The 19827-nt window shown below is 43.7% G+C and overlaps 1 protein-coding gene across 1 annotated transcript in view; it reads left to right on the top strand.

Moving 5' to 3' along the window:
- The window catches only part of LOC134675021 (RING finger protein 17-like), a 32372-nt gene that overhangs the window by 8057 nt on the left and 4488 nt on the right, over window positions 1–19827 (top strand). The window contains exons 10-19 of the mRNA XM_063533174.1: window positions 2959–3138; window positions 7333–7410; window positions 7611–7763; window positions 8251–8395; window positions 8893–9027; window positions 9316–9469; window positions 10184–10312; window positions 10552–10648; window positions 13801–13997; window positions 19383–19603. Coding sequence (XP_063389244.1) covers window positions 2959–3138; window positions 7333–7410; window positions 7611–7763; window positions 8251–8395; window positions 8893–9027; window positions 9316–9469; window positions 10184–10312; window positions 10552–10648; window positions 13801–13997; window positions 19383–19603 — 1489 coding nt within the window. The remainder of the gene's footprint in view (window positions 1–2958; window positions 3139–7332; window positions 7411–7610; window positions 7764–8250; window positions 8396–8892; window positions 9028–9315; window positions 9470–10183; window positions 10313–10551; window positions 10649–13800; window positions 13998–19382; window positions 19604–19827) is intronic.

The following is a 19827-nucleotide window of genomic DNA, read 5'->3' as shown; positions in this document are numbered from 1 at the left end:
ATATCCGTATATTGAGTTAGTATAGGGCATCGAGTTAGTAGCATGCTTTTAAGGAAATCGAACCGATGAAATCAAGTCTAAAATCGATTTTGGCGCTTTGCGTAACAAAACTGTTTCGATAAAGTCGAATACAGACATATGGAAACTGCTGGAGTCCTCCTGGCCCCTTTCTCTTAGCACCGGAAACTCAAGCTTGTTCAGGCACAGCGGGTTTATTTGTCCCATTTTGTTTATTATGGGCTTTTCGCACGAGTTCGTCTTTGTAAGACGGAACTTAAGCTGGAGAGCGCGAGCAAGCAGAGATAATTATGTGAAGTCTGCAGACCTTTTCGATGCCTTTCACCTCGGTTTCGAGCGGTCGCACAGGGCCTTGTCGCTAGCTGTTCTCCGGTTGGACCACTCCATGGCCTCGAGAAGTCGTAGGAACTTCGAAGCGACACAGCGAAGTCGATCAGCACCTTTATGAAGCCCGGGAACACGACGTATTTTCCTCTGAGTATCGACATATCTTACCGCTTTCAACTCCGGGCAGTCGAGCCGCGCTAGGACGGGGCTCTTTACGGCCTTGTCTGCCGTCGCCGGAGGATTCTTTAACCGAAACCAAGAGCTTAGCGGTCTGTTCGTGCTGTACCATACCATACCTATACCTGCACCATAGCTATAGGCGCCTGCGTACCTCAATGGAACCATGATACTGTGGCGCCCAGCGAGCAAGGGACGACATCGTCGTAGTTGCAGCATCGGAGGACAGCATCGGCGTGATTGTGGCGACCGCCGCCGCTCGGGAGGCGCCGGTGCGTGAAGCTAGGGGCACCGGTGCCTGAGGCCGGGCGGCTCATGGCGGCCGCCACTGGTTCGGGAAGCGCTGGTGCGTGAGGCGAGGACCCATCGTGGCGGCCCGCTCTAGAGGCGCTGTCGCGTGAGGCGGGCGGCTCCATCGTGGCGGCCGCCGCCACCGGCTCGGGAGGCGCCGGTGCGTGAGGCGCCATCGTGGCGGCCAGCTCGGGAGGCACCGGTGCATGAGGCGGTCGCCGTCTGGCTCGGGAGGCACTGGTGTGAGGCGAGAGGCGCCATCGTGGCGGCCAGCTCGAGAGGCGCCATCGTGGCGGCCAGCTCGAGAGGCGCCATCGTGGCGGCCAGCTCGAGAGGCGTCAGTGCGCAGGTGGTGGTGCCATCGTGGCAGGCGGCATCATCGTGGCGGGCAGCGCCATTGTGGCAGCCGCCGCCGCCGCGTCGATGCGTAATGCGAGAGGCGCCATCGTGGCGGCCAGCTCGGGGGGAGGCGGCGTCATCGAGCGGGCGGCGCCATCATGGCGGCCACCGTCGCCAGGCTCAGGTGCGTGAGGCGAGAGGCGCCGTCGTGGCGGCCAGCTCGACAGGCGCCGGTGCGCGTGACGGACGTTACCGGCACGGGAGGCGCCGATGGCTAGGCTCGTAGCTGCACGCATCATCACGGCGACGCTGTTGCCCTCGGCGGTGCCATCGTGGTGGCCACCACCGGCGCGTAGGTCACCAGCGACGCCATGACCGGCGGCAACCAACGCGCCGATCGTCGCTGTACTCGTAGCATTTCCACTGCTTACACTTCCTTACCTTACCTTCCTTCCGCTCGAGCAGTCGGGACGCAGAAGCGGTCCGCCTTCACCTTGGCGGATCCACCCGCGATGCGCCCGCAGTTGCAGGAGCGGGCGTGTGACGTCTCGCAGAGCCTCGCGGATCTCTCGGAGTCCCGCTGGACTGGAGGCGTCCGCACCGCGACTGCAGCAACAGGAGCGGGCGTGTGACGTCTCTCCGAGTCCTGCGGACTGGAGGCGTCCGCACCGCGACTGCAGCAACAGGAGCGGGCGTGTGACGTCTCTCGGAGTCCCGCGGACTGGAGGCGTCCGCACCGCGACTGCAGCAACAGGAGCGGGCGTGTGACGTCTCTCCGAGTCCTGCGGACTGGAGGCGTCCACCGTGGCCCGCAGCGTCGCGGTGTCTCGGAGTCACCTTGGACGACAGCAGAAGACGCGGCGCGCGCGGGCGGGGGTGGGCGCCGGGCCCGCGCCCCCGCGCCGGGGGACGGGGCGCCCCGGTCGCGCCGCAACTAACAACACGAGGTACTCCCAGGCTACTGCCTGAGAACCCTCCTTTAGTGTCGAAGTAACTTCTGAACGCCAATAAAATTAGAATATCTTAAACTGGCTCACCGGATGGCTCGAGACAATCCAAACCTCCTTATCAGCGAAGCGCGGCACCCGACAGCGGCGCGCGCAGGCCGTCCGCCGCCGCGCCGCCCCCGCCGCCGCAGGCACGATGACCGCACGTTCCCTCTCCGATGCGGAGCGACTTGTTACCACTTGTTAACGAAAACCACTGACGCACTTCCTACTTCGATCTCGAAAATGCGAGTTAACGGTAACGATTTTAGCAGCATGGAATGTGAAAATTAATTTAGCAAGAAAAAAGTGGGTAGAATCGAAAAGCACCGTTCGATGACTTCGATCGCGAGACCGCCAAAAGACTAATAGTGGCGATCTCTGCCATATCTCACTATTTAATCGACCGAGCTTTGGATCGGAAATGTTAAAGCACCATGCTGCAAAAATATACGCAAAAAATATTTGCGGACCATCGGTCATGACGGTCGACGAAACAATGACATGGCGGCGGCGATTAGCGGGAAGCGAGCAATGGTTGGCAGGGACGGGAAGCGGAACTACGTCACGGCGTGGAGCGGAGCGACTGCATAGACGCTAGCGGCATCAATCGGTCAACGATCGCGTTACTCTCTCAATGAAGATCTTCGATGTGGAGTACGGAACACATAATAAAAGTGAAGCCAATTAAGCCTGAATTAAGAGCTCAATAAAACTTCGCAAGGTTTTTAACCTTATATTAACGAAAATGGCACACCATTTATGAATCCGAATTAGCTCAAACTAGACTTCTTAATATGTACTATTTACTTTTTTTCAGACGTGCGTCAAAAGAAAGAGCCTAAGCAGAAACCGGAAAAGGTCAAACCGCCACCAAAGTCGATGCCTTTCTATGACTCATCCTCAATGTTCCGTACCAAGGGCGGCTCGACGTCGTCGATCAACTCCGTCGGGACGGTCGGGAGCGACTCGTCACACGTTAGCGGCGCGACTAGATTCAGTAAGTCATTGCCGTTCTACCAACAAACCCCGATGTTCAGTAGCAAGGGCGGCTAGACGTCGTCGATCAACTCCGTCGGGAGCTGTTCGTCACACGTTAGCGGCACAACTAGATTCAGTAAGTTATTGCCGTTCTACCAACAAACCCCGATGATCCATAGCAAGTGCGGCTCGACGTTGTCGGTCAACTCCGTCGGGACGGTCGGGAGCGACTCGTCGCACGTTAGCGGCGCGACTAGATTCAGTAAGTCATTGCCGTTCTACCAACAAACCCCGATGTTCAGTAGCAAGCTCGGCTCGACGTCGTCGATCAACTCCGTCGGGAGCTGTTCGTCACACGTTAGCGGCACAACTAGATTCAGTAAGTCATTGCCGTTCTACCAACAAACCCTGATGTTCAGTAGCAAGGGCGGCTCGACGTCGTCGATCAAGTCCGTCGGGAGCTGTTCCTCACACGTTAGCGGCACAACTAGATTCAGTAAGTCATTGCCGTTCTACCAACAAACCCCGATGTTCAATAGCAAGGGCGGCTCGACGTCGTCGATCAACTCCGTCGGGACGGCAGGAAGCAACTCGTCACACGTCAGCGGCGCGACTAGATTCAGTAAGTCATTGCCGTTCTACCAACAAACACCGATGTTCCGTAGCAAGAGCGGCTCGACGTCGTCGATCAACTCCGTCGGGACGGTCGGGAGCGACTCGTCACTAAGGGGTACGATTGTACGAAACACTTGACCACGCCAACCGGGTGAGGAAAACCTTAGCGCACAAGCCCACATCACAATTGGGCTCACTGCGTAAACCCGATGGCACATACACATCTAGCCCTGCAGAGACCCAACGCCTTCTCCTGGTAACTCACTTTCCAGGATGCGTAAGTCTCGCCGATGCAGATCAGCAGGACGAGGAATACAGTACAACGGACAACAACTGGCAAATGGCGCACAGAGTCGTCACGGCTGAGAAACTCAGGTGGGCCATAGACAGCTTCCATCCCTTCAAGGCGGCTGGTCCGGATGGGATCTTCCCCGCTCTCCTACAGTGGGGTCTAGGACTCATCCAGGAAACCCTGACCGACATCATGGCAGCCTGCCTAGCCTGGGGGTACGTGCCCAGGAGATGGAGAGATGTGAATGTGGTATTCATACCTAAACCAGGTAAGAACGACTACACAGCTGCCAAATCCTTTAGGCCCATCAGTCTCACATCATTCCTGCTGAAAACCTTGGAAAAACTGTGCGACAGGGACCTGAGGGACCGGGCGCTAAAGAACATACCGATGCACAACAACCAGCACGCGTACAGCTCAGGTAAATCTACGGAGTCGGCTCTTCACATGGTTGTAAGCCGCATTGAGAGAGCCATCCACGGCAAAGAAATGTGCCTCGGCACTTTCATTGACATAGAGGGCGCTTTTGACAAGACTCACTTTTCCAGTATAGGGAACGCCTTGGAAAACCACGGCGCTGAACCTGGACTAATAAAGTGGATCATGAACATGCTAAATCAAAGGACAATAAGGTATGTAGGTGAACCGCAGGCCGTAGCGGCGGTGCGGGGATGCCCTCAAGGGGGAGTTCTCTCACCTCTGTTGTGGAACCTAGTAGTCAACAACCTCATAACCAAACTGAACGAGGAACACTTCTACACAATAGGCTACGCTGATGATCTGGCAATATTAATATCAGGTAAATTTGCCAGTACAGTATGCGACCTCACCCAGGCAGCTCTTCGGATCGTAGAACGCTGGTGTAGAGATTTTGACCTATCAGTTAACCCCACCAAAACAGAAATGGTAATGTTCACCAATAAAAGGGCACTTGGCAACTTTACCAGACCAACACTCTTCCAGACTGAGCTACAGCTGACCGACGAAGTTAAGTACTTAGGGCTAACGCTCGACAGTAAACTCAACTGGAACAATCACATCAACAAACGCATAGACAAGGCGGGAGTAGTCTTCTGGCAGTGCAGAAGGATGATTGGTAAGAGGTGGGGACTCAACCCGAAAATTACCCTTTGGCTCTATAAGACTATAATCCGCCCCCTACTCTGCTACGGTGCTCTGGTTTGGTGGCCAACAACAAACCTAGGCAACGTACGAGACAAGCTACAAAGACTCCAGAGGCTCGCATGCGCGGCCACCACTGGCTGCACGAGGTCCACTCCGACTGCAGCCATGGAGGTCATGCTAAACCTTTCACCGCTGCACCTACACATACAACAAGAGGCCAGTCTCTCAGCGGTAAGGTTACGAACCCTCAATATATGGTCTAACACCACAGGAGCTCTTCACACAGCATGCCTGGAAAAAGTATACAGCGAATTTCCAGTGCTCATGGCGGGCACGGATCGAATTCACAAACAAGCCATCTTTGACAAAAGGTACAAAATACAATTATTTGAGGACGACAACTACGAAGGACTCAATCCCCGGGAGCTGAGAATCTTCACTGATGGGTCCAAAACAGACAGCGGATCAGGCTCTGGAACCTTTTCAGAAGACCTGAACATGTCAATCACCACTCCGCTAGGAGCCCATAACTCGGTATTCCAGGCTGAGTGCATGGGCATCATTAACGCGGCGGCTGCCATCACTGCAAGGAAGGTAGTAGGATCCTCCATCCGCATACTCTCCGACAGCAGAGCAGTCTTAATGGCCCTAAAAAGCCATATAGTCACATCCAAACTTATACACGAATGCCACGAACGACTAATGGAGGTATGTCAGAACAATAAGATCACCTTACAATGGATCAAAGGACACAGTGGATCCCGAGGTAACGACGCCGCGGACGAGCTCGCCAGACAAGGATCGGGTGCGGGGGCGATAGGCCCGGAACCGATCCTCCCGATACCGTTTAGTAAGGTACGCTCAATGCTGCTGGCACGTACAGGGAAACTACACACAGAACACTGGCTAAACCAAACTGGATGCAGACAGGCCAAGCAGGCCATGCCTAGCATGAACGGTAAGCTCACAAGGGCGCTCCTTCAACTAGGAAAGGTTCGACTGAGTATGGTAACCAGTGTCATAACAGGTCATGGACTTTTTAACAAACATCTTTTTATAACAGGTGTCACAGACAGTCCCCTATGCCGTGGATGCATGGAGGAAGAAGAAACAGCCTCTCACGTGGTGTTGGAATGCAGCGGATTGGCCCCATACAGGGCAAAACATCTCGGATCCCCGAGTGACCTCCCCGAGGTCCTACTCAACATCAAAGGTTTGATAGGATTCCTCGAGGAGCTGGGCTGGCAAGACTAGCCCACCCCCTATCACGCAAAATAGGCGCAAGACGTCGAGTTGCGGAAAATCGCCCGAGCTACATGTCGTTCTCCTCCCGCCCAATGAGAGATGCCATTCGACTTCTCTGTCCAAGACACGGTGGTTGTGCAGCATTTCGTGGCAGTTTTCGCTATTCTGCCACGAAATGCTGGAACAACATACCCCCTCCAATACGTAACTCAAAAACATTACACACTTTTAAACTTAAATTTAAACAATATCTTTTCAGCTTGCAACTGCCGTGTTCTTAGTGTTCCATGCATCTTAGTTAAATCATTTTCTCTTTCTCACAAATTTTATATTATAAATCTAATTCTTTGTTTATTCGAGTTCCCTATTTTATGCTCCACTATATTTAATATTATACTAACTAAATACATGCTTTGCCTGACTTCTTCTATATATTATATTTACATATTCCCAACCTTCCACTTCACTTCCATACTTCCATATCAAATTTGTTTTTTTCTTTTTTTTCTTTTTCTTCTTGTATAAGTTTCTAATTTATGTTTAATATTAAGTACTGAATCACATTTTGCACTGCCTTTACTGTTCTGAGCTATCTTCTTGCCCTGGGCTCCACGGAAGACCAGCGCTGTAGCATATATATTATGTTAGAGCATATGCTGAGTGGTGTCCATTTGTAGCCTCTATAGCAGCATCAAGACTACGACTAACTATTATTGCATGTTAGTTAAGCTACTAATAGTTTTAACTGTTTAGTGTATAAGATCCTCTTTTTTTTTAATTTATATGTGTGGTGCTGTATGTAGATGGTTTTTGCAATAAACGTTTTTCTTCTATTCTATTCTACAATACAATACAAGGGGTACGATTTTTGTCTTGTAATTAAGACTTTACAGTTTACATCTTCCACAATCAATATTGTTGCATCTTTTGTTACAGGTGAAGCTTTGAGTAGGCCTGTTGTACAACCAGTGTCCCCATTTACAGAAAGCAGAGTTCCAAAACAACTTCACGAAGGTACTGGTTTAACTACTTTAAACCTTAAATAAAACTGTAGTTAGGAAAATTCTGTAAAAGTAGGAAATAGATTTGCCGCCCTTACAGTTTACCCTCATTCTGGCATTCAACACAACTAATATTTTTGCCTTAGTCTGTTTGTTTCATTTGGCTTCATTTACGTTAAAGCTGTATCTTAGAATAATATATTTAATTTACAGGTTCTCAAGAGATGATTTACATCACGCACATTGTGGATCCTCATAATTTTTATGTCCAACGAGCTTGCCACCAAACTGTGGTCAAAGAAATGCTGCGAGAGTTCAAAAATTCTGTGTCCTCGCCTAAACCATCCATAGCGCATATTACAGAAGGCAAGTTCTATGTAATATCACTAATATCCATGACTTATCTAAAAATTATACTAAAATCACCAGACCACCACACCTATTTACAGAGAGACGACAATTTTATGTTGTCGAGAGGTAAATACACAAAATACAATCCCAATAAATGCACAGAGCCCCTAAGCCTTTAGCTATCTTTTTCTGCCGCCTAAGGGGTATATATTGTACTTAAAAGTGGTTTATACGGAGTGTTTTTACAACCAATATTTTCGGGGATATCCTTGTTGGTCTCGTGGTAAAACTTGCTTAGTATGACGTACCTGTATATTCGCAAAATGTGTCTAAGGTTTAAAAAACATCCTGATGTATATGCAAGGGAAGAATTTTATTATGCCATGAATTTAGTTTCTTATTGAGATTCCACTATAATGTTATTTAACGTTGTGCATTATTTGGTTATTTCACTTTAATGTGGTTAATCTCTGAGATTAACAGTATGTTGCAAAACGTTCAGGCAAGTTGTACCTGGCGTTCAACAAAACCGACAACATGTGGCAGCGCTGCCGCATCGTCAGCATCGACCGCAAGAACCCGGACAAGCCGATATGTACCGTGTTCTGTATCGACTTTGGAAGCACCGAAGTCGTTCCTGCCCATAAGTAAGCTCCTTATCTCAATTGGACGTAATTGAACATAAATGTATAAAACACCATTCTTGGAAATTACGACGTTTTTGTATTGGAATAAAAACCTTTTGAACCCTGTTTTAACAAGTGACGAGTTTATTGCCAAGGTACGAAGTCGGTGGAGGGAGAAGTGACGCTGATTGTCAAAAACACACGTAATCTTAAGGAAATTTATAATTTAAAATTTATAAGAATTATCGTAGAAAAGCCAACAAAATGAGGGCAGCACCAGTCGTGCATCTAGCGAATAGATGTACCTACGGGGATTATGAATGCGATTGACACGACTGGGGGATTTCTCATAATTACTGTTCGGAGCAGTCGTGGGTACCATTACATTTGTGGCTACAATACCATTGTCCTGGTGCCTTGATTAGCCAGACGTAGCTGAAGATTATAAGCGTTAGGTCTGATAAATAGATAATTAGCATGCAGTGCAAGCATCTAAGTTATGTTTTTATTGCACCCAGGCTTCGTCTGCTGCAGCCAGGCAGAGTTCAATCGCCGCCACCGTTAGCAATCAACTGCTGCTTGGCTAACTGTGAGCCCAAGTGTGGCATTTGGACCAGTGAAGACTCTTATCTCATTCAGAATATTATCAACAAGTAAGTTTCACAGTTAAAAAGAATATTAAACTCTGCTTAACCATCATGTTTGTTGTTACAGCGTATCAATATTTTATACTGTTATCCTGTCGGTGTCAGGCATATAGTAAATAGCTGTAAAATGGGTAAAATTGTTACTGAAACTGTTGTGTGGGTATTAACAAGGGCCTTTTTCCCACATACACAATGAACTACATAATAGGTATATTATTAAATTCAATAAAGAAAATTGGTGATCGAATTCTGCAGAAATTCAATAGAGCAGAGTTAACCCCTAATCGATTTCAGCAAACAAGCGGTGATATACATCCGCAACATGCAGTCGACTTCGAACTTTGCCATGCGGCTGGTGTGCGACGTGACCACGTTCGAGGACGGCGTGAATCTGGCGCACGCGCTGGCCTTCCACGAGCGCGCCAAACTCATCAACCCCAAGTTACACGTAAGTTCTTTTAGCAGGGGCGTATTTTGAAATTTCGCGCCCGGGGCCAATAGGTTTCGCCGCCCCAGAAGTCCGCTCATGGAGGAAAAATAAAATTCAATCCGCCAGGGAGTTGGCGCCCCGGGCTATGGCCCGAATGGCCCTAGGGTAAATACACCCCTGTCTTTTGTTCTCATACTCTTAAATATTGGTTAAATAAACTAATCTATTTTAACTTGCCGATAAATTAGCTGCCATCATTGCAGAGACTGGGAAATGTCAATTCGTAGTGGAGTCTCGATTTTGCTGGACGATACGAAGCAGAGTCCCGACAAAGAAGATGAATCCACGAGTTGCCATAACCAATCATAATTTAGGACCCATTTATGAGTCTCAAATGCTTGTTCACAGTCTATGGACGTCATTGGGCATATTTTAATATTTTTAATCGTTGATATTGGTATAAGGAAGTCTCTGTTGTATGGAAATGGAACAGGGTTATATTTTCAAAATGACGGGCGTTTTTCCGAGCCTTGGTCATGAATTCATGGCTCAACTCAAGCTGCGCAGAGAAAAGGTCTTCCATTCCATTTTATTTTCAACCTTTATTTTGAAAAAATAATAATTGCATTTGTCTTGGAAAATTTTTATTTGAGGACCGTTAGAAGATATACTGTTTTGTGTTATTGGATTCGTATTTATGATAATCATGATATTAATGAGTACTTTTTTCAGTACCCAAAAATATCCGGATTGAGAGAAAAACCAAAATTGTTCATGGTGAACAATAATTTAAAACTGAAATCAAAAGAAGAAGTTTACATAACACACATCTATAGCCCCGACAAGTTTTACGTGCGAGAGGTATGTTGGAGTTTCAGAATATATTTTACAGAACATAATATTATATACTCGTATATGGTGCTACTTTCTCGCACTTTACAATAAGCACTTTCCGTGCCTGTGAAAATTTTAAAGGCCCATAACTTAAGGTTTACTCGGGTAATTCCGAATGTCGAAAACTGTCGGATAATTCGGAAAAGAGACTTTTATTATGATGGAATTTAGGGTGATTTTCATGATGAAAATGATTTTGGTTTTAGCGCCACCTGCAGAGCGCTTTCGAAAAACTGACTGAGGACTTGGAGCAAGAGTACAGTTTGGCTCTTAACACTGAGAGCGTGTACCTCCCGGAAGTCGGTAAGATCTATTTTATAACATAACTCACATGATATTAATCTAAAGGGTACCTGGTGTAGCAAACCTGGTGTTTGTACTTTAGTAAAGTAAATATATAAAAAGTATTACTCAAATCGGATAACGTAGCTCGCAATAATCGATGAGCATATGTACATATAAAATATCCACCATCGAATACAGAATCTCCTCTTTCTTGAAGTTTAAGTCGGTGGGGGTAAGTTCGGGGAAGCCGGTCAAATTTTTTTTTGTATGTGATTAAAAAACGTTTATTTGTGTTATTAATAGTACATTACTACAGAGGCCGGGACGAAAGGGGTTGCCGGCCGAAGACATATAGACTAGGATAGGTCTGAGGCGGGCAACCCCATTTTCCGCCGAGGTATGTATAGTGCTTTTCTCAAACATGCAATGAAATAAATAAAATAAAAAATCCACGAAACCCAAGTTTTATTTATAAAAAAAAACTAAAAGTAAACTACACCCAAAATATAATTAACACGTACATATATCTTTATCACGCGTATGTTTTACACGAGTCGTGTATTTTTACTACCCGTATATTTTCATGTATCTTTGAATTTTTCGCCTTGTATCCGTCTGACTGTCGTTTTCGTAACATAAGTTTACATAGTCTTTCATGTTGATATCACGTTTCACATACATCGTTGCTTTATGCGTGGCACAGACCAACCCCTATAGACATAGCTTATAGGACGACTCGCGGCCTCCACTCATCGGAGCAATAGCGCTTATAAAATATTGCCCGCGCGCCGCTCCGATCAGTTGCGTCCAAATTCACGACCTGTTAACAGCGTGCGCGTGTTTACGAAAATAAATCGCAATTTATTTAACTCATTGGGAAATCATGGGATTTTGCAGTGTAAAATGGTGTGGCAAGTCATCTAAGACTTCCAGTTATAAAACAGATGGAATAACATTCCGCAATTAAGTCAAATTCACTATTTTGTTGAAAATTGTTTCTTGTCCGCGGGGTTCATTTTATACTGGTCAATATGGTTGTACTGAGCGGCAGCGAAGTAGCCCGTCCTTTTCCGTCAACTTGAAAATGCAATGTGCTATCCCTTTCACGTCAACAAGTAGTGATGTGACGGTGATGGTTTTGTCAATTGCGGTAACTTCGTGCTTTCGCTCGTAACATATTGTACCATTTTAAGAAATGTAAAAGATAATTGTGATTCTCTTTTATTTTTAACTGAGAATAAATAAAATTGATCTGTAGAATCTACAGTTTTAATTAGGTACTTGGTAGTTTATCTTAGTAGGTATATGTAGTATGTTAGTTTAGTTTTTAGTTAGTATATAGTACCATTATTGAGGTAGCATCAAAATAAGAAAATAATCATATTTTAGCAAGTTTTCAGAGCAACGCCCATGTGACATGACATGTGACACAACTAGGAGTTGCAAGCGCCATTAGTTAGTAGTATAGTTTGGGGTCATCCATTAATTACGTCACACGTTTAGGGGGGGGGGGTCAAGAAAATGTGACATGTTGTGACATGGGGGAGAGGCGATAATAATTTTCGTTCCTAAATGATTTTGTGTTATAAAATTACTAATATTTCTTTTACCAAAAATATTTTTAAATTCAAAAATAATTCCGAGTTAGTATTGCCGATTTCGTTGAAAATAAAATTGCCTAAAATACGACGTCACACCAGGTGGGGAGGGATTTGCAAAATGTGACCAAGTGTGACAAGGAGGGGTCAAAAAACCTAGAAATTCGTGTGACGTAATTAATGGATGATCGCTTTCCATAGGCTGCGTTTGCCACCAAAGTGTATTTTTGAAATTTATGATTGATTTATGAATAATAAATGAATGATGTAATTTTTTTTAAGAATCCAGGTGAGCAGTTAGGTCACGAGATGGACCTGATACCTGATGATGAACTTTGAAGAAGTGCAAGGGAACTCTTTTTATATTGTATGAATATTCTGAAGTAATAAATCTGTGGACTTTATTGATAACAAATATTTTACCACAATAGATTACGGTACCATTGTTACCAGTACCACTGCAAGTAATGAACATGTCCCATCCCTACGCTTACACGTGTCAGCGCGCCATGTCTGGAACGACCAATCGCAACGCCGGGAGCACCCCTCCCGCGCCTCACAGTTTGGTGATTTGCGTCGCGAACAAAATGGCCAATATTGGGTTTCTAGAGGCGGTGTTCTGTGATGCGTGGAGTAAATAAGTATAATTTCCATAGTGTTGACGATTTTGTAGTTACTTTCGTTTCTTTAAAATATGCCACAAAACTGTTACTAATAAACTGTAAGCCGTTTTTCTTAGTTTCTCAAATAATAAAATTGCCATAAGCAACCATATACATACTTCTTCTTTGACTTGGCGGCGGCAAGTTATTTAAAATCAATTCTGCTTACGCTGCCAATTCCAAGTCCTACGATTACAATTAATATTAATTTCATTATTTCATCGGAACTCATATTATATTAAAGTAAAAAAATCAACAACGCACCATAAATCCAATTAAACAGAAATACAGAATGAAAATTTTTAACTTTGCCTCCATAACAATTAAAAAAAAAATAACTACGCGTGTTTGTGTAGACCTTTTTACCTCTAACGTTTAGATGAAATATTTTAAATGTTTTTATTTGTCTAATTAAATTTATAATTTAAAATTATAGAATTTGGTTAATAATGTATTATTTATTATGTTCATGTTCATGCAAATTGTAGCAAAAATTGTTTTTAGTTTTTTTTTTTATAGGCGTAGTGGCAGAGTGTCATTACGAACCATAAAGCAAATACTGCCTCTAGTTTTTTTTAATGGATGAATGCCACGATGCTGTGTCACAAATATCTGTGAAATGAAAATTAAAAAAGAGGACTTTGCCGGCCTAGGCCTGCAAGATTTGTATGAAATTCCATTAACGACCCCTTGTCCTAGCCGCACCTGAAACGTCATACTTCGCAGCCTATTATAAGGAACATAACATCAATATTTCATTGCATGTTTGAGAAAATACATTTTATTTCTTCAAAAAGAATTGGCTTTCGAAAGTAAAACAAACAAAAAATACTTATATAGAGATCAGCGTTCAATGTATGATATTGAGTGTCCGCTAGCACGATTAATACAAGGGTCGTTCCCGGTGCAGGCGTGGTATACGTGGTGAACACGGAGACGGGGCAGCGCGGCGAGGCGGCGGCGGCGGCGTGGGCGCGGGCGCTGGTGCTGGAGCTGCCGGGGCGCCTGCGCGCGCGCGTGCTGCTGGTGGACACGGGCGCCGTGCAGCTCGTGCACTGGCGCGCGCTGCGCCCCGTGCGCCCGCACTTCACGCAGCTGCGCGCGCTGGTACGTAACACTGCCACACGCCACATTACCACAGAACAAGTTATAGTACTACCGTACAGAAATAGTACATTATTGTCGAGGCTCTGAAGTAGCTACTTGCAGGCTGGGGTCGTTTTAATTGAATTTAATTGAATCTGAAGCCAGCAAGTAGCCTTCTAGCCGAGTCATATATAGGGTGGTAAGATAAGTCGGGCCCTGGAGGGAAACTACCTTAAATCCTTAAGCTGGCTCATTTTACTTAAAGGAGACATTCCTTTATTTTTAAAAAGAAACAAAATTGCATTCAAAGATTTTCTAAAACTCGCTTGCCTCGCCCGGGACTCAAACCGACAAAAAAAAATTTTTATTATTTTATTCTACTAGTCGATACAGTTAATGTTAATGATAACATTTCTCCAAGAAACATTAGGTCTTACACTCGTCTGTCGTACAGAATATCCATAAAATCTAATATTTAGTATTAAAGATTTTTTTACACAAACCAAATTGAAGAAAAAAAGTAAAATATTTTGAATGCAGTTTTGTTTCTTTTTAAAAATAAAGGAATGTCTCTTTTAAGTCAAATGAGCCACCTTAAGGATTTAAAGTAGATTCCCTCCAGGGCCCGACTTATCTTTCCACCCTGTATAGTGCTTTTCTCAAAAATGGTGAAAGAAATATAAATATCATAGAAATATTTTACAAAAGCAACGTTCTTACGTATATATTTTCATAGAAATAAGCCCTTGCCGCCTTTATATTTTTTTAATAAAAAAATAAAGTGTATTTTTCTGCCGAAAATACGCCAACCTATTTGAGACAGCTAAATAGACGCGGTACTAATCATCTGTATGGCTGTTTAATGGGCCTGTGCCTTCATTTGATGTGGCCATTTAAACTTTTTTTTAAAGTTTGGAACACGACAAATAATGGAATTTGTATGCAACATTGCAGTCCCAGAATCGAGACTGCAATATTTTTAACGTTTTAATTTTTGACTGACCATAAATTACGGGCTTCGCGACCTATTTTTTAGACGACAAAGTCGACTTTGCCGTCCATTTTTGAGAAATAGTACATTATTGTCGAGGTTCGGAAGTAGCTACTTGCAGGCTGAGGATTCGTTTTAAACGGACGACCTTGGGAGTCCGTTTAATTGAATCCGAAGCCAGCAAGTAGCCTTCCAGCCGAGTCATATATAGTGCTTTTCTCAAAAATGGTGCAAGAAATATAAATATCATATAAATATTTTACAAAAGCAACGTTCTTGCGTATATATTTTCACAGAAAAAAGTAGAAACAATTGAAAAAATTAGCTTTGCCGCCTTTTTATTTTTTTAATAAAAAAATAGAAGTGTATTTTTCTGCCGAAAATACGCCAACCTATTTGAGACAGCTAAATAGTCGCGGTACTAATCATCTGTTTGGCTGTTTAATGGGCCTGTGCCTTCATTTGATATGGCCATTTCAACTTTTAAAAAGTTTGGAACTCGACAAATAATGGAATTTGTATGCAACATTGCAGTCCCAAAATCGAGACTGCAATGTTTTTATCTTTTTAATTTTATATTGACCATAAACTACGCGCTTCGCGACCTATTTTTTAGACGGCAAAGTCGACTTTGCCGTCCATTTTTGAGAAAAGAAACTTTTCTACAAAACTGAAGTTTGGCAGTGATACAGGGACGAATCGTGCTGCCCCTTTCTAATGTATCGCACTATCCCTTTCGGCTATTTAGGGTTGTCAAAATCTTATCTGCGATTGTGCACGCAGAGGGACGTCAAGTTGTGCCAACCCTAATAATTGCTCGTAGCAATGCTGAGCCGAACGGCGCCGAGAATGCCCCAAAAGAGGAGTGTTGCCCGACTGCCATTACTAGCTTAGATTCATCTCTAATTAAAGGGTAGGATGATTCGCTGGAGGCGATATCGATAGGTGACGCTTGTGAGTCTGCGCCTCATGGTGCATGGCGCTGTTAGTTTGCATCCTGAGAATTCAGATCCCGCCTGATAAGAAGAACAAACCACTGAGCACATATTATGGCGCTGCCCTCTTCACTCCTATCCTGTCCCAGCTGAGGATCTGGATGCCCTGACACCCGACGTAGTTACCTGGCTTAACAACCTCAAAGCTGTACTCTGATTGCCTAATCATGCATGCGATTAAGAGCCAACAGGAGTGTTCATTCCTCCATACAAACGTACTCCTCGTTTTCCTCCGTGGTTTTTGAAGCTAGAGCAATGATTTTTTCAACACAGATTAATATTGTCAGTATCTGTGTCGGACCGTTTTGCTTTTTGTGATATTTTTGTTTTTTAAGGCGCTAGAGCCCTTCAAAAATGGCCAAAATGGCCTAATTGACTATGCCGCAATGAGAGGCGTGGTATTCAAAACTGATATTAATTAGCCAAAAAAGCAAAACGGTCCGACACAGATAATTTCATAATCATTTAGATTTCCAAATTTGGTTACGATTGGTTAAGTTTTGGAGGAGGAAAAAGAGGAGTACGAAACCTCGATTTTTGTCATTTTTATGCAGGATTTTTCGCCTCAGCTGCAGTTGTCCCTATCGCACTAATTTTAGGGGCGGAGTCAAGTTTCTAAATACGTACACAGCCAGAAAAGTGATGGGCAATAGTCGACATTTAATGTCGATAATCTAGTGATGTAAGAAGTTATCGATAAACCGTCTTGTGTGAAAATATCTAGACCCTCCTAAGACACAAGGGGTTTTGCGTTGAGAGGGAACACATTTTTGGAGTTACATAGGTACAATCTATTTTGAACTTTTTGATTCTAATATTTCAAATTAGAAATCAAAATCAAAAATATTTCATTGCATGGTTATGGGTTTACAAAATTTTTAGGTACAGTCACGCTCCGTAATTATCGAGCAATTTAAGGTCCTAGCTAGGGAATGCAATCTCGCACCAAGATTGGCGATTCGAGATCTCGCACGAAAAATCCGAATCGAGATTGGGTGTTTCGAGATCTCGACAGTCAGATTTTCGGGATCGAGATTAATATCTCGACGTGATCGAATTTGACAAAGTAACTAAAAATGTGTTATTTTAATCAAAAATCTCTAAGAATTCCATACATATAAACCTCGTAAAATCGGGCGTATCGAGATATTCCTAGGAATATAATGAAACGCCAACATTTCATGATCTGCCTAGCGAACACCAGCCATTTTGTGCAAACCTCAAGGTGTGATATTCTGATATTCCTATAGTCTATAAGGCAAATTAAACAAAAGTCGTCTACTTCACGATTTTCGTCGACATCTCTTCTAAATACCTAAAACTGGTATGGACGTGTTCCTCGTGGTCTCCAGAATATGAATAGACCGGTTTATATTTTATGGAGGGGGGGGGGGGGGGACGTGTCGAAAAAAAGGGAAGGAAAAAGTGGGCGGCCGACCAGCATTGATATTTGTTCACGTCTTTAGTCCTATGGGACCGATCGGTTCGTGTGAGATGTCGTTTGAAAGAGTATTAAACGTGCAATTATTGTTTTATAATAACCGTAGTCATAACTGTAGTCATTTACAAAATATTTAAAATATATGATTTTTTACCGTGCATGGATGGCATAAGTACTGACAAAACATGCGTCTAACTCAATAAATTATAACTTTACCGCAATAAATGTTATAAAATATACGAAAAATTTCATTAGCTTTCCAAAAACATAAGTTTTATTGCTGTATGATATTATATAACAAAGTAATGATGAATTTTGTTCCGTCACGTAAATGGCGGGCGACCGACCTCAACTGATCATTATTTCTCGGGTTCTATTTTACTGATCAATTGGTGATGCATACCATTAGAAAGAATATTAAACATACTATAATTGGTTTCTAATAACCGTAGTCATAACTGTAGTCATTTACAAAATCATTGAAAATATATGATTTCTCGATCAATTATTTTACAATGCGCCCGCTATGAAGCTAGGAATATCAAAGAATGCATTGCTCTGATGGATCTGCATTCTGCCGTCTCTTTCATAAGGAAGATCGTGATATGCCTGGGTTAATATTAGATCAGGAAATGGTGGCGTTTCATGATACGCCTAGGATTACGATTTTACGATATGCCGCCGACATACTACTTATTTAAGGTACCTCATGTTATATTTTGAAAATAACAACAAATTAAATTGACATTTACATAAAATATAATAATATTTACAAAAAACCAATTTTAATTTTTACTTTACTTGTATGAAATGCTATCGATGTTAAACCACTATTTACCTTTACTTAGAAACTGCGTAACAATAATAGAGCTAAAGCCGGACACATAATAGCACTGCCTGAACAACATGAATCTAAGGTCATATATTACTTAAAACAAAGTATTTCACTTTCAGTCTTGTTCGAGATCTCGAAAATATTAATCGAGATCTCGACCGAGATTGCATATATCGAGATTTCCTGTCAACTAAGTTAAATTTCGAAAATACGTGCGAGATCTAGCGAGATCTCCAAATTGCGAGATCTAGATTGCATTCCCTAGTCCTAGCTGAATCGGTTGTTTCATACACTTACTCTTACTCTATAGAATGTCCAATCCTGCCTTACAAAGACGTTAATATTTATATTTGTCACGTCTATACTTCGTTTCTGAGCATTATTGAAAAAAAATACTTACTTGATACTAGTATTGACCACTAAGTACATAAATAGGGTAATTCGCCAGTAACAGGCCACTATTAGTAACTGGCCACGCCAAACCAAAAATAAATTCTATTCACCTATAAATAGAATTCATTTTAGTATAAGGTGGTCAGTTATTGAAACCTTATACCTACTAAAATGAATTCTGTATAGAGGTGAATAGAATTCATTTTTAGTTTAGGGCGGCCAGTTACTGGCGAATTACCCTATTCGATATCGAGTTCCGTAAACGTAAGCCGGGTAAGTAAAAAAGTTCAATCGCAATAGGGTAATTCGTCAGTGGCCACCCCAAACCGAAAATGAATTATATTCACCTATAAATTGAATTAATTTTAGTATAAGGTGGCCAGTTATTGAAGTTATTGAAACCTTATACTAAAATGAATTCTGTTTATAGGTGAATAGGATTCATTTCTAGTTTAGGGCGGCCAGTTATTAAAAGTGGCCAGTTACTGGCGAATTACCCTACTTAGTAGTAGCAGTAACAAAAAGTGACAATGCAAATTGCAATCAGTGAGGTGCGCGCCGGCGCGAGTACGGGCGCACCGCACGCGTCTGTGTGCGTGCATTACACACACAAATACAGTCTCTCACGCCGCGGTTACGCCCCGTCAGAGCGACGGGTATATTCAGCTTGAAATCTCAAAATTGACTTTTAGCTCAGCTCCCGTTTCGTCTTAAATAATAAATGAATTGGCATTGTTAAAATTTTTTCTAGGCGACGGAATGTCACCTCGCTGGAGTGACGCCGTTGAACAAGAAATGGAGCGCGGCCTCCGTGGCGCTCCTGCACCGCTTCGAGGAGCGCGTGCTGGAGCTGCACGTGGAGGACAACCGCAACCGCGGCTCGCTCGGCGTCACGCTCTACGACAACACCGGCGAGGACGTCGTCTGCGTCAACAACGAGATGATCAAATACAAGTTCGCCATCACCTTTGGGTAAGTATAAGTAGAGCAGCGGTTCTCAAACTTTTTTGGTGACGGAACCCTTTCGGCAAGCGAAATATTTGACGGAACCCCAAATTAAAATTTTTCGTTCATCACTGTGGACCAGATGAGCTGGTTTTTTTCTTATTATTACAAGTATATTTTCGCAGAACCCCAACAGAGGCTTTGCGGAACCCTAGGGTTCCGCGGAACACACTTTGAGAATGGCTGAAGTA

The sequence above is a fragment of the Cydia fagiglandana genome, chromosome 2 (assembly GCF_963556715.1).
Source record: "Cydia fagiglandana chromosome 2, ilCydFagi1.1, whole genome shotgun sequence".
Lineage (NCBI taxonomy): Eukaryota > Metazoa > Arthropoda > Insecta > Lepidoptera > Tortricidae > Cydia > Cydia fagiglandana.
This window is presented reverse-complemented; position numbering and strand designations above follow the sequence as displayed.